This window comes from Cebus imitator, unplaced genomic scaffold (assembly GCF_001604975.1).
Source record: "Cebus imitator isolate Cc_AM_T3 unplaced genomic scaffold, Cebus_imitator-1.0 Scaffold149, whole genome shotgun sequence".
Taxonomy (NCBI): domain Eukaryota; kingdom Metazoa; phylum Chordata; class Mammalia; order Primates; family Cebidae; genus Cebus; species Cebus imitator.
Genome location: NW_016107464.1, coordinates 1408221 through 1422227, shown reverse-complemented (window position 1 = coordinate 1422227; position 14007 = coordinate 1408221). Strand labels below are relative to the sequence as shown.

Below are 14007 nucleotides of genomic sequence, written 5' to 3'. Positions count from 1 at the left end.
TGCCTATAATCCCAGCAGTTTGGTAGGTTGAGGGGGCAGATGACGAGGTCAAGAGATCCAGACCATCCTGGCCAACATGGTGAAACCCCATCTCTACTAAAAATACAAAAATTAGCTAGGCGTGGTAATGTGCGCTTGTAGTCCCAGCTACTCTGGAGGCTGAGGCAGCAGAATTGATTGAACCTGGGAAGTGGAGGTTGTAGTAAGCCGAGATCATGCCACTGCATTCCAGCCTAGGACAGAGCAAGACTGACTCAAAAAAAAAAAAAAAAAGAAAGAAATGCTATGATAGAGGAAAGTTCTGGCTTTGGGATCCTGGTGGGAGGAGCATATCAGCTTGTGAGTAGCAGGGTTGCTGACTGCCATTGTGCTCAGGCTGAAAAAATTAGCATGTTTTCATCAGGTCCTGGACCAGAATATACAAAGCCTCATTGCTTGAAAGAAGTTGGCTGAAGGGTATAGTGTTAAGGGGGATGTGACTACATGGCAAGGGTTGTCACAGGGAGCGAGATTCTTGTGAAGGGGTTGGACATTATCCCTTGAGTAATAGGGAAACCATGAAGGGTTTTTTTTTCCCTTCCCATGAATAATTTTAAGATAAAACATCACATTGGCTGGGCATGGTGGCTCATACCTGTGATCCCAGCACTCTGGGAGTCCGAGGCAGGAGGATCACTTGAGCCCAAGAGTTGGAGACCACCCTAGGCAACACGGTAAGACACCATCACTACAAAAAAAAAAAAAAAAAAGAAAAGTAATCATGTTAATGTTTTAGATAGAGCTGTTCTGCTGCAATGTGGAGAAGGGATAGTAGGGAGCCATAGGAGGCTGGGAGGACAGTGAGAAGGCTGTCTCAGTGATCCTGGAGAGGGGATGAGGCCTGAACTGAGATAAGGGGCCATCGGGATAAAGGTGAAGAATGACTCAACATTTTTTTGAATTAATGTATTCCTTTATTCATTTGGTCAGTATCTGAACCTCCGTTATATGCTAGGCGCTGAGGATATAATAATGAAGAAAACAAAATTCCCTGACCTCAACGAACTCACATTCTACTTGAAGGGGACAAAACATAAATATGTGTAGAATTTCAGATGCTGATGAATTGTGCTATGGAAGAAATTAAGGAAGTGAGGGAATTTTTGCAGGGGATATGATGGTAGAAGGTGCTGTACTATTAAGTAGGGGATTCCAGGAAGCCTCACTGATGTTACAGTTGAGCTTAGATATGAAGGTGATGGAGATCCATTTGGGCATCTGGAACTGAAGCTGACAAAGGAGACTGCAAATGCAAAGGCCCTGAGGCAGGGCTGCTGTGAATGGAACAGAGTTACGGAAGCAAAGAAGTGGCAGCTAGATGAATCAGAAAAGGAGGAGGCAGATAGTGTGCAGGGCCCTGTAAAGCCAATGCAAGAACTTTTACTCTGAGATGAGAAACTCTTGGACAGGTTTTGGTTTGGTTTGTTTCTTTTTTTACACCAAATTCTTTTTTTTGTTGAGACAGCCTTGCTCCATCGCCCAGGCTGGAGTGCATTGGCACGATCTCTGCTCACTGCAGCCTCAGCCTCTTCTCTTCAAGTGATTCTCGTGCCTCAGCCTCCTGAGTAGCTGGGACTACAGGTGCACACCACCATGCCTGGCTAAATTTTGTATTTATTTATCTATTTTTGAGATGGAGTCTTGCTCCGTTGCCCAGGCTAGAGTACAGTGGTGCAATCTTGGCTCACTGCAACCTCCGCCTCCTAGATTCAAGTGATTCTCCTGCCTCAGCCTCCAGAGTAGCTGGGGATACAGACACCCACTACTGTGCCTGGCTAAATTTTTGTTTTATTTTGTTTTTAAAGATTGGGTTTCACCATGTTGTCCAGGCTGGCCTTGAATTCTTGACCTTGTGATCTGCTTGGCCTCCCAAAGTGCTGGGATTACAGGTATGAGCCACCACGCCTGGCCTGCTAATTTTTGTATTTTTAGTAGAGATAGAGATGGGGTTTCACCATCTTGGCCAGGCTGGTCTTGAACTCCTCCTGACCTTGTGATCCACCTGCCTCAGCCTCCCAAAGAGCTGGTATTACAGGTGTGAGCCACCACACCCGGCTGGCCTTTTAAGACAGGGCCTTGCGCGGTGGCTTACGCCTATAATCCCAGCACTTTGGGAGGCCGAGGTGGGTGGATCACAAGGTCAAGAGATTGAGACCATCCTGGTCAACATGGTGAAACCTCGTCTCTACCAAAAATACAAAAATTAGCTGGGCATGGTGTCGCGTGCCTGTAGTCTCAGCTACTCTGGAGGTTGAGGCAGGAGAATTGCTTGAACCCCAGGAGGCGGAGGTTGCGGTGTGCCGAGATTGTGCCATTGTACTCCAGCCTGGGTAACAAGAGTGAAACTGTGTCTCAAAAAAAAAAAAAAAAGGGCCTTGCTCTGGTGCCCAGACTAGAGTGCAGTGGCCTGATAGGCTCACTGCAGCCTCTACCTCCCTGGATTAAGCAATCCTTCCATCTCAGCCTCTGGAGTAGCTGGAACTACAGGTGCCTGCCACCATGTCCACCTAAATTTTGTATTTTTTGTAGAGATGGGGTTTCACTATGTTGTCCAGGCTGGTCCAGAACCTCTGGATTCAGGGGATCCACCTGCCTCGGCCTCCCAGTGTTGGGATTACAGGCGTGAGCCACCTCACCCAGACTTTGTTTTTAATAGTGGCCTTATTGAAATATTCACACATCAGGGTGGGCATGGTAGCTCACGCCTGTAATCCCAACACTTTGGGAGGCTGAGTCTGGAGGATTGCTTGAGCCTAGGAGTTCAAAACAGAATTCACACATCATGCAATTCTTTCATTTAAAATATAAATGTAGCCAGGTGCGGTGGCTCAAGCCTGTAATCCCAGCACTTTGGGAGGCCGAGGCAGGTGGATCACAAGGTCAAGAGATCGAGACCATCCTGGTCAACATGGTGAAACCCCGTCTCTACTAAAAATACAAAACATTAGCTGGGCATGGTGGCGCGTGCCTGTAATCCCAGCTACTCAGGAGGTTGAGGCAGGAGAATTGCCTGAACCCAGGAGGCGGAGGTTGCGGTGAGCCGAGATCGCGCCATTGCACTCCAGCCTGGGTAACAAGAGTGAAACTCCGTCTCAAAAAATAAATAAATAAATAAAATAAAATGAAATATAAATGTAGCAACTTTTAGTATATTCACAGAATTGTGCAACCACCACAATTTTACAACTGTTTCAGAGACCCCCTCCACAATATTCCATTGTATAAATACACCATTTTTTTGTTTATCAGTTTGTCAGTAATGGAGATTTGGGCTTCCACATTTTGGCTATTAGGAATAAGGCTATTTTATTTATTTATTTTTTTGAGACATGGTCTCACTCTGTTGCCCAGGCTGGAGTGCAATGGTGAGATCACAGCTCACTGCAGCCTTGACCTCCCCAGGCTCAGGTGATCTTCTCACCTTAGCCTCCTGAGTAGCTGGTACTACAGGCACATGCCACCACACCTGGGTAAATTTTGTGCTGGGATTACAGGTGTGATCCATTTTGCCCAGCCATGAATAAGGCTACTATTAACATTCATGTACAAGTTTTTGTTTGGACATAAATATTAATTCCTCTTGGGTTTATACCTAGGACTGAAATTGCTGGGTCATTTGATAATTATGTTAATCATTTTGAATTATCTGTTTTTACAGTCCCACCAGCAGCCTATGAGAGTTCTAATTTCTCCTCATTGCCAACACTTGTTGACTACAGCCATCCTCGTGGGTTCGAAGCAGTATCTCCAGCATTTCCTGATGGCTTATAGTAAGTCTCTTTCCAATGTGTCTATTGGCTATTTTTATATCTTCTTTGGAAAAATGTCTAATCAAATTCTTTGTCCATTAATTTGATTTAATTTGATAATTTGTTTTTTTCCCCCTCTTCTACTCTTGTTTTGTTTGTTTATTTTTTGAGACAAGATCTTGCTTTGTCGCCCCGGCTGGAGTGCAGTGGTGCAACCTCGGGCCACTGCAGCCTCTGCTTCCCGGGGTCGAGTGATTCTCCTGCCTCAGCCTCCCAAGTAGCTGGAATCTCAGGCACCTGCCATCATGCCCGGCTAATTTTTATATTTTTAGTAGAGACGGGGTTTCGCCATGTTGGCCAGTCTGGTCTCCAACTCCTGAACTTAGGTGATCTACCCGCCTCGGCCTCCCAGTGCTGGGATTACAGGCGTGAGCTACCACGCCTGGCCGGCCTCCCCTCCTCTACTCCGAAGGATTATTTGCTTAATTATTCAGTTGTAAGATTCAGTTAGAGGCTTTGAGAGGAGGAGTAATGAAATCTCAGTTGGACTCAGCTAAGTAAAAAGGGGAAAATACGTATTATTTATCTCCACTTTACAGATGAGGTAATGCCTAATAATGACAATATGTGCGGCCGAGCTAGGATTCAAGTTAAGTTTGACTCCAGCAGCCGTGCTCTTAGTCGTAACCATGAACGGACAGTGGTTCCCTGAACTCTTCCTCCAGCTTGGTCCATTATCCACAGTTCTCAATTACTAAATCTCCCATCAAACTCGGGCCAGCCCCACGCTCCTGGCCAAACTTCCACCGAGGTGCCGGCAGATGGCGATGGAGCCACCAGAGGGCCGCTCTGTCTGACGCGCGCACCTCTGTGGTACCAGGCCGTAGGCGCCGCCACCGTCGCACTTCCGGGTGCCGTTGCAGGTGAGCCAGGGTCTCCTGAGAACCTCACCCCCCGTATTTCCCTCACCCTGAAATAAGGGAATCTCCCCTTTCCCCTCAGCTTCCAACCAAGGGTGCTCAGTACTGCAGCTAGGGTACCCAGCGGGAGGCTGGGTAGCTACCAGAGAAGGCAGAGCTGGTCGGGCGCCTAGGTCCCAGCGAGGCCCAACTGGCTCTCGACCCGCGCCCCTGCCTCGCTGCTGGGCAAAGATCGTACCTCAGGTCTCCAGGCGAACCTGGCTGCCCGGAAGCGGGGCGTGACTCCTCCGCTTCGTCCCCTCGGTCCCCACCAGGCGGCGCCGTCGGCTGGGCCCGGTTTCCCTTGCGGCTTCAATCCCTTTCCACCCTTGTGGGCATTGAGATTGGCGAGGGGAGAGGCGCAGAAACGGCCTGTAAGAGAGCCTGGCTACCAATTGAAATAAATTGCCCTCGTGACTGTGTGTTTTCAGCGTTAGGATTTCCTGCCTGTATTATGTGAACATTCCTATGCTCCACCCCTCAAAGATCCTGATTCAGTAGATCTGGGGTGGGAACTGGAAATAGGTTTTATTTTGATTTGAGATGGCGTCTTGCTCTGTTGTCCGGGCTGGAATGCAGTGGCGCCATCTCGGCTCACTGCAACATCTGCATCCCGGGTTCAAGCAATTCTCCTGCCTCAGCCTCCTGAGTAGCTGGGACTACAGGTGCGTGCCACCACACCCAGCTAATTTTTGTATTTTTAGTAAGGACAGTTTCACCACGTTGGCCAGGCTGGTCTTGAACTCCTAACCTCAGGTGATCCACCCACCTCAGCCTCCCAAGGTGCTGGGATTACAGGTGTGAGCCACCGTGCCCAGCCTGGAAATAGCAGGAGAGGAATATTGCGATGAGTTGGCTATGGGACGGTTTATCTCCAGGAAGGTTTACAGGCGAAAGTGATTCTAGCTGGGCTTGTATTCAGGGACCAGAATATCCACTGGTTATTTGCCCCATGGTAACGAATTTCCTTCCCCACCCCTATTAGGATGCAGAAAGCCTCAGTGCTGCTCTTTCTGGCCTGGGTCTGCTTCCTCTTCTACACTGGCATTACCCTCTTCACCAGTGGCTTCCTGCTCACCCGTTTGGAGCTCACCAACCATAGCAGCTGCCAAGAGCCTCCAGGCCCTGGGTCCCTGCCACCGGGGAGCCAAGGGAAACCTGGGGCCTGCTGGATGGCTTCCCGATTTTCACGGGTTGTGTTGGTGCTAATAGATGCTCTGCGATTTGACTTCGCCCAGCCCCAGCACTCACATGCACCTGGAGAGCCTCCTGTCTCCCTACCCTTCCTGGGCAAATTAAGCTCCTTGAAGAGGATCCTGGAGATTCAGCCCCACCATGCCCGGCTCTACCGATCTCAGGTTGACCCGCCTACCACCACCATGCAGCGCCTCAAGGCCCTCACCACTGGCTCACTGCCTACCTTTATTGATGCTGGTAGTAACTTCGCCAGCCATGCCATAGTGGAAGACAATCTCATTAAACAGCTCACCAGTGCAGGTCAGTGTGGGCCACTTTGAAGGCCAGAAGTACCTTGTCAAACTTCCTCAAAATTTGAAGGGAGTCAGACCTTTGGATGCCCAGATGCACACTTGACTATGGTGTAGGGAGACAGAGGAGAAGGAGGAGGCCAGGGCCCTGCTTTTAGGGAGCTAAGTTTGGGAGACAGAGGAGAAGGGATCTGGGCTTTGTTCCTATGAAGTTTCTCATCTGAATGGAGTGTAAGTTTTACTCTTGGGGACCTCTCAGTAAAAGGGAGAAGGGAAGAGAAGAGAAAAGATGTGGATCTTGGCTTGCAAATGTGGAGAAGAAAGCAGAGAGATCCAGGCCCTCTTCACTCACTGACTTGTAAAAGGCAGGATACACCCAGGTAAAACAAATCTGTAGAGACAGACACCCAGTGACATAACTAGCAGAGCGTTTTGTAGGAAAGAAGTATGAGGTCTGGGTGGAGTATGGTTATCAGGGAAAACTTCCTGGTGGAAAATGTTAGGCTCTGAAGGATAAGGATTGCTGTATGCAATTGCTGTGCTTCAGGTTGCATGGTTGGTACTTCTGATGGGTCTTTAAAGGGCCTCTTTTCCTCTTTTCTCCTGACCCTGACTCTTGTTCAGGCTCTGACCTCTCTTTCATGTCACTGCAGGAAGGCGTGTAGTCTTTATGGGAGATGATACCTGGAAAGACCTTTTCCCTGGAGCTTTCTCCAAAGCTTTCTTCTTCCCATCCTTCAATGTCAGAGACCTAGACACGGTGGACAATGGCATCCTGGAACACCTCTATCCCACCAGTGAGCATGGGGCCAGAGTTCTAAGACTGGGAGCTGGGGAAGACTGCTTTAGTCCACAAATTCTGAGCCTCTCATGGGTGTAACAGCCTGGGCTTGTATCTCTGGACATAGAGGAGTGTCAAAGGCTGGCTGGGGTTGAGAAGTGGGTCTTAGTCCTCTGTGCTCAGTGTTCTCCCCTTCACAGTGGACAGTGGTGAATGGGACGTGCTGATTGCTCACTTCCTGGGTGTGGACCACTGTGGCCATAAGCATGGCCCTCACCACCCTGAAATGGCCAAGAAACTTAGCCAGATGGACCAGGTGATCCAGTGAGTGTGGGGTATTGGCTGGGGGAGTGGGTTTGTGTCTGAGAATCTCAGGATATGTGGTCCCAGGAGAAGAAGCTCTTATTTTAGAGCTTCTTTCCTGGCTGAATTCTGTCTTCTCTAGGCCTTCCTCTGAAGCTAGAGGCCTCATCCATCTTGAATACCTCAATGTGTAGCTTTGGGCATCAGGATCATGGCCGAAGACATGTCTCTCTGCCAAAGGTCTAGGCCTTACTAATGGAGTTATAGCTGAGGGTGAATAGGCCCTTGAGAAAAATACCCATTTCTACTCCTGATACATTTCTTGGCCCCCAGGGGACTTGTGGAGCATCTGGAGAATGACACACTGCTAGTAGTGGCTGGGGACCATGGGATGACCACGAATGGAGACCATGGAGGGGACAGCGAGCTGGAGGTCTCAGCTGCACTCTTTCTGTACAGCCCCACAGCACTCTTCGCCAGCACCCCACCAGAGGTGAGGCCTGGGATGTTCCTCAAATGTTCTCCCAGTAATCAGCCCATGTTACCATCATAGCATCCTCATGAATACCTCTATTTTAGGTCCCCAAATCCATTATCCTGGGTATTCCCCACTCCCATTTCTTACCTAGGCTCCTATGTCTCCCATCTAAAACATTGACTTCAGCTTTATGGTGACCTGTTGACCAGTTACCTTTCCCTTTAGGAGCCAGAGGTGATTCCTCAAGTTAGCCTTGTGCCCACACTGGCCTTGCTGCTGGGCCTGCCTATCCCATTTGGGAACATCGGGGAAGTGATGGCTGAGGTATTCTCAGGGGGTGAGGACTCCCAGCCCCTCTCCTCTGCTTTAGCCCAAGCCTCAGCTCTCCATCTCAATGCTCAGCAGGTAGGTAAGTGGGGCTGGGATTCCAGGTGACAGAGCTAGGGTGGGCATGAGAGAAGCATAATGAACCACTCTATTGTCCTTTGACTAGTCTTAATCCCGCCTTCCATACCTATATTCCTCTTCTGTTATCCCTCCCTTCCCCCATCCTGGACAGAATTTGGGTCCTTGATTTCCAGGCACCCCCTTTTGTAATACCTTTTCTTGCCTCTGCCCCAGTGTATGTCTCTGACCTGTTTCCCTCGGCCTCTGACCTTTTCTCTACCAGGTGTCCAGATTTCTTCGTACATACTCAGCTGCTACTGAGAACCTTCAAGCTAAGAAGCTTCATCAGCTACAGAAACTCTTCTCCAAGGCCTCTGCTGACTACCAGTGGCTTCTGCAGAGGCCCAAAGGGGCTGAAGCGACACTGCCGACTGTGATTGCTGAGCTGCAGCAGTTCCTGCGGGGAGCTCGGGCCATGTGCATCGAGTCTTGGGCTCGTTTCTCTCTGGTCCGCATGGCGGGGGGTGCTGCTCTTTTGGCTGCTGCCTGCTTTATCTGCCTGATGGCATCCCAGTGGGCAATATCCCCAGGCTTCCCATTCTGCCCTCTACTCCTGATACCTGTGGCCTGGGGCCTGGTTGGGGCCACAGTGTATGCTGTACTCCTGGGAACTATTGAGCTGAAGCTAGATCTAGTGCTTCTAGGAGCTGTGGCTGCAGTAAGCTCATTCCTGCCTTTTCTGTGGAAAGCCTGGGCTGGCTGGGGGTCCAAGAGGCCCCTGGCAACCCTCTTTCCCATACCTGGGCCCGTCCTATTATTTCTGCTCATTCGCTTGGCTGTGTTCTTCTCTGATAGTTTTGTTGTAGCTGAGGCCAGGGCCACCCCCTTCCTTTTGGGCTCATTCATCCTGCTCCTGGTTGTCCAGCTTCACTGGGAGGGCCAGCTCCTTCCACCTAAGCTGCTCCCAATGCCCCGCCTTGCCACTTCAGCCACAGCAAACTCCCCACGGCACAATGGTGCATATGCCCTGAGGCTTGGAGTTGGGTTGCTTTTATGTACAAGGCTAGCTGGGCTGTTTCATCGTTGCCCTGAAGAGACACCTGTTTGCCACTCCTCTCCCTGGCTGAGTCCTCTGGCATCCATAGTGGGTGGTCGAGCCAAGAATTTGTGGTATGGAGCTTGTGTGGCGGCGCTGGTGGCCCTGTTAGCTGCTGTGCGCTTGTGGCTTCACCGCTATGGTAATCTCAAGAGCCCTGAGCCGCCCATGCTCTTTGTGCGCTGGGGACTGCCCCTGATGGCATTGGGTACTGCTGCCTACTGGGCATTGGCTTCGGGGGCAGATGAGGTGACCCCCCGTCTCCGGGCCCTGGTCTCTGGGGCATCTGTGGTGCTGCCTCGGGCTGTAGTAGGGCTGGCTGCTTCAGGGCTCGCGCTGCTGCTCTGGAAGCCTGTGACGGTGCTGGTGAAGGCTGGGGCAGGCGCTCCAAGGACGAGGACTGTCCTCACTCCCTTCTCAGGCCCCCCCACTTCTCAAGCTGACCTGGATTATGTGGTCCCTCAAATCTACCGACACATGCAGGAGGAGTTCCGGGGCCGGCTAGAGAGGACCAAATCTCAGGGTCCCCTGACTGTGGCTGCTTATCAGTTGGGGAGTGTCTACTCAGCTGCAGTGGTCACAGCCCTCACCCTGTTGGCCTTCCCACTTCTGCTGTTGCATGCGGAGCGCATCAGCCTTGTGTTCCTGCTTCTGTTTGTGCAGAGCTTCCTTCTCCTACATCTGCTTGCTGCTGGGATACCCATCACCACCTCTGGTAAATATCTCAGCTCTGATTCACGTAAAGGCAATAGTGATGTGAGTTCTGCCCCTTTTGTTTTCAGGGAGGTGTTGCTCCTCATGTTCCTGAGCTTGACAGCGGGTCCCATGCCCCACACAGCTGGGAAGGTCTTCCTGGTGTCCTCTCTTACCTGCCATAGCCAAGCTAATTGATTCTTCCTATTGGTTCCCAGGGTTCATGGAGAGGGGAGCGACAAGGAGTCCTCTAAGACTTCTTGTGGAAATGCTGCATGCTCATGAGCACATTTCTTGATTTTCCAGTGACGGAAGTAGTAAATTCTGAATATATAATGGCACTATGAGCTGTGTGTGTGTTTAAGAGAAAGAGATTGGCCACAGCAGGGTTCAGATTAGTGTCATGGCGCTTTTGTGCCTCAGAAAGAATTAGAATAACAGTGTTGACTGTAAGGAGGTTGGGCTGATGGGCATGTGAGTGTGTATGAGAATTTATACTGAAGAAGCAGGAGTATATGATTGTGGAGCAGTAGGCTATGGAATGAGAAGTGACTGTAAAGTGGCATACTTTTTCTTCTAGGTCCTTTTACTGTGCCATGGCAGGCAGTCTCGGCTTGGGCCCTCATGGCCACACAGACCTTCTACTCCACAGGCCATCAGCCTGTCTTTCCGGCCATCCATTGGCATGCAGCCTTTGTGGGATTCCCAGAGGGTCATGGCTCCTGTACTTGGCTGCCTGCTTTGCTAGTGGGAGCCAACACCTTTGCCTCCCACCTCCTCTTTGCAGGTACCCCCTCCTCCTTCACTTGCTTCCATTGTTTATTCTGGCTTTGTGGAAAGAAAAGAAACCCCTGGTTTTGAGTGGAGGGATGTGGGTTTGTTGGGTCTTTGGCACCCCTTGGCCTAGGCTAATTAGAACCTGAGCCATCTAGGGTGGTTGGGGACCAGGGTAGACTGGTTCCAGGGTCCCCCATTGATTCCAGGTGTATCCTCCCCTGAGGCAGTAGGTTGCCCACTGCTCCTGCTCTGGCCTTTCCTGTGTGAGAATCAAGGGTTGCGGAAGAGACAGCAGTCCCCAGGGAATGAAGCTGAAGCCAGAGTCAGACCGGAGGAGGAGGAGGAGGAGGAGCCACTGATGGAGATGCGGCTCCGGGATGCGCCTCACCACTTCTATGCAGCACTGCTGCAGCTGGGCCTCAAGTACCTCTTTATCCTTGGTGTTCAGGTGGGTGTAGGAGAGAGATCAGGCAGTTAGTGATCTTTCCCCGTGTGTGCATCACTTTCTTTCATACCTTCAAAACTGTGGGAGAGAGTCTTGACCGAAGTACACATAAGTGAAGTGGTTGCTCAAGCCCAATGGCCTCAAATGGCAGCTCTGAGACTTGAATCTGGGTCTCCTTAATCCTAGTCTTGGATCATTTCCTCTCTATCACCTAGATCTGGACCCTGCTAGTTGCATTTGGGGATTACTCTATCAGTGAACAGGCTGGAAGAACTGAGGTGATAGCCAGGAACTTTTCCCCAAACTGTGGTCATGGATCCTCCTCCTTTCCTCCAGAGGCAGATGTGGCACTGACATCTTCCTCCACCCTGTGGGCAGAGCCTGAGTGTTAGCATTGCAGATGGATAATGACTTGCCCAAAGTTACATAGTGAGTCAGTGTTTGGTCCAGGACAAGAAGTAGGTCTCCTAACTTCTAGCCCAGGACATGTACTATTTTTTCCACTGACATGCACTGTTCTTCTGCTTCTATTTATTACAGGGGCCTATAGCAACTCTCCCTTTGCCCTGCTTCCTCTTCCCATTCACAAGTAACACGGCCCCTCCTCTCCTCCTCTAGATTCTGGCCTGTGCCTTGGCAGCCTCCATCCTTCGCAGGCATCTCATGGTCTGGAAAGTGTTTGCCCCTAAGTGAGTAGATTTGCTTGAGAAATATAAGTGTTGGGAAGGGAGAAAAGTGGAACAAATTATGAAGATCGTAAACATCCAGGATGGCCAAGGTTTTGCCTCTACAGGGAAAAGGTACTAGACCTACTCTGTTCCCTGAGATTCTCCACCTTTCTTTGCAGGTTCATTTTTGAGGCTGTGGGCTTCATTGTGAGCAGCGTGGGACTTCTCCTGGGCATAGCTTTGGTGATGAGAGTTGATGGTGCTGTGAGCTCCTGGTTCAGGCAGCTATTTCTGGCCCAGCAGAGGTAGCCTAGGCTGTAGTTACTGGCATATGGCTACAGAGAGTGCTGGAGAACAGTGCAGCCTGGCCTGTACAGGTAATGGATGATCTGCAAGACAGGCTCAGCCATACCTCTTACTACCATGCAGCCAGGGCTTGCTGACTTCTAGGACTTCATTATTCTATGATTCAGGACCACAGTGGAGTATGATCCCTAACTCCTGATTTGGATGCATCTGAGGGACGAGGGGAATGGTCTCTGAAGTGGAATAAAATAGGCCAGGCATGGTGGCTCACACCTGTATTCCCAGTACTTTGGGAGGCAGAGGCAGGAGGACTGCTTGAGTCCAAGAGTTCAAGACCAGCCTGTGGAACATGGCAAGACCCTGTCGCTACGATTTGAAAAAAAGTGGAATAAAATGATAATATAACTGTGTGTCTGAGATATGGGGGAGCCCCACTGTTCTTTATGGGTTGTGAGAAGGATCAGTCTCTCCTCCTACCTGGCACAGATGAGATCAGTCATCTTGGGCCTGGCTGCACCTGACAACCTTTAGGAAGTGGTTGGAATTCTTGAATTCACTGCCTCCACTTCTTCCCAAATCAATCCTATTATCCCATTGCCATTTTCCTTTGCCATGCAACACATTTCGTTAAGTTCCTGTGCTTTGATAAAGAGAAAACACCAAGTAAACAAGCCCAGGCATCATGCAGCACTGACTTTAACTGTCTGAAGCCCCAAATAGTGCTATGCTTCTCCTCCACTGGGTCTTTTCACTACAGAACACCCATTTCCCTTCCCTTCTGTGGAAGCCTCCTTTGTTTCCCACGGGTGCTGCTCTTTATCAGATCTACATGCCCATCTTATGTAGCATTCCACCTTGTCCCATTCATTATTCCTGACTTGAAGCCAAAATTGTGTGAGTCCAGTGCTTCTCATGTATGTGTTTTGTGCTCTCTGTTCACCCCACCACTCCTGTCATGTTTGAAATGCTGGCATGAGATCCTTCTAGAGATGTCCATCAAAAGAGTTGGGAAGAGGCCCTGGAGAGAAAGGTCAGGACTAGGATTTGAAGTTTGACAGTACCCAGAACAGGACAAGCTGGGACCACTGAAAACCAGAAGAGATGGTCAAACCATGGGATAGCACCTACTTTTAGTTGGCAGAAAGTAGAGAAGCTGAGTAGTAGTGCTTGTGAAGTATAAATGTTCACTGCTGTGGTAGGTAGCTAAGGGAATAATTCAAATTATTTTTATTGTTACTGTCATTTTAGAGACAAATTTTTGCTTTGTTGCCCAGGCTGGAGGGAGTAGTGTAATCATAGCTCCCTGTAGTTTCAAACTCCTGGGCTCAAGTGATCCATCTCAGCCTCCTCAGTATCTGGGATGATGACTGGCTAATTTTTTAATTTTTTTTTTTTTTTTTTTTTTTTTTTTTGAGACAGAGTTTCGCTCTTGTTACCCAGGCTGGAGTGCAATGGCGCGATCTCGGCTCACCGCAACCTCCGCCTCCTGGGTTCAGGCAATTCTCCTGCCTCAGCCTCCTGAGTAGCTGGGACTACAGGCACGCGCCACCATGCCCAGCTAATTTTTTGTGTTTTTAGTAGAGACGGGGTTTCACCATGTTGACCAGGATGGTCTCGATCTCTTGACCTTGTGATCCACCCGCCTCGGCCTCCCAAAGTGCTGGGATTACAGGCTTGAGCCACCGCGCCCGGCATTTTTTAATTTTTTAGAGACGGAGTCTTGCTACATTGCCCAGGCTGATCGTGAACTCCTGGACTCAAGTGATTCTCCCACCTTGGCCTCCCAAAGCACTGGGATTATAAGTGTGAGCCACAGCACTTGACCAAGTTCAAATTATT

The 14007-nt window shown here is 49.9% G+C and overlaps 1 protein-coding gene across 4 annotated transcripts; it reads left to right on the top strand.

Annotated features, from left to right (window-relative positions):
• Window positions 1-4611: 4611 nt before the first annotated feature.
• On the top strand, window positions 4612-12839 carry PIGO (phosphatidylinositol glycan anchor biosynthesis class O). 4 transcript variants are annotated; one of them, XR_001829388.2, is made up of 11 exons: window positions 4612-4711; window positions 5733-6244; window positions 6888-7031; window positions 7216-7339; window positions 7652-7811; window positions 8022-8201; window positions 8467-9994; window positions 10553-10759; window positions 10973-11197; window positions 11813-11883; window positions 12042-12839. XR_001829388.2 is itself a non-coding variant. In XM_017543040.2 (11 exons), the coding sequence occupies exons 2-11, from the start codon at window positions 5734-5736 to the stop codon at window positions 12169-12171; spliced, it is 3276 nt and encodes a 1091-aa protein (XP_017398529.1). In that variant the 5' UTR covers window positions 4612-4711; window position 5733; the 3' UTR covers window positions 12172-12575. The 4 variants fall into 4 exon arrangements, 3 of the variants coding, with proteins under 3 accessions (XP_017398529.1, XP_017398528.1, XP_017398530.1); XM_017543040.2 differs by having other exon boundaries at window positions 10977-11197; window positions 12042-12575; XM_017543039.2 differs by lacking the exon at window positions 10973-11197 and having other exon boundaries at window positions 12042-12575.
• The last annotated feature ends 1168 nt before the right edge of the window (window positions 12840-14007 follow it).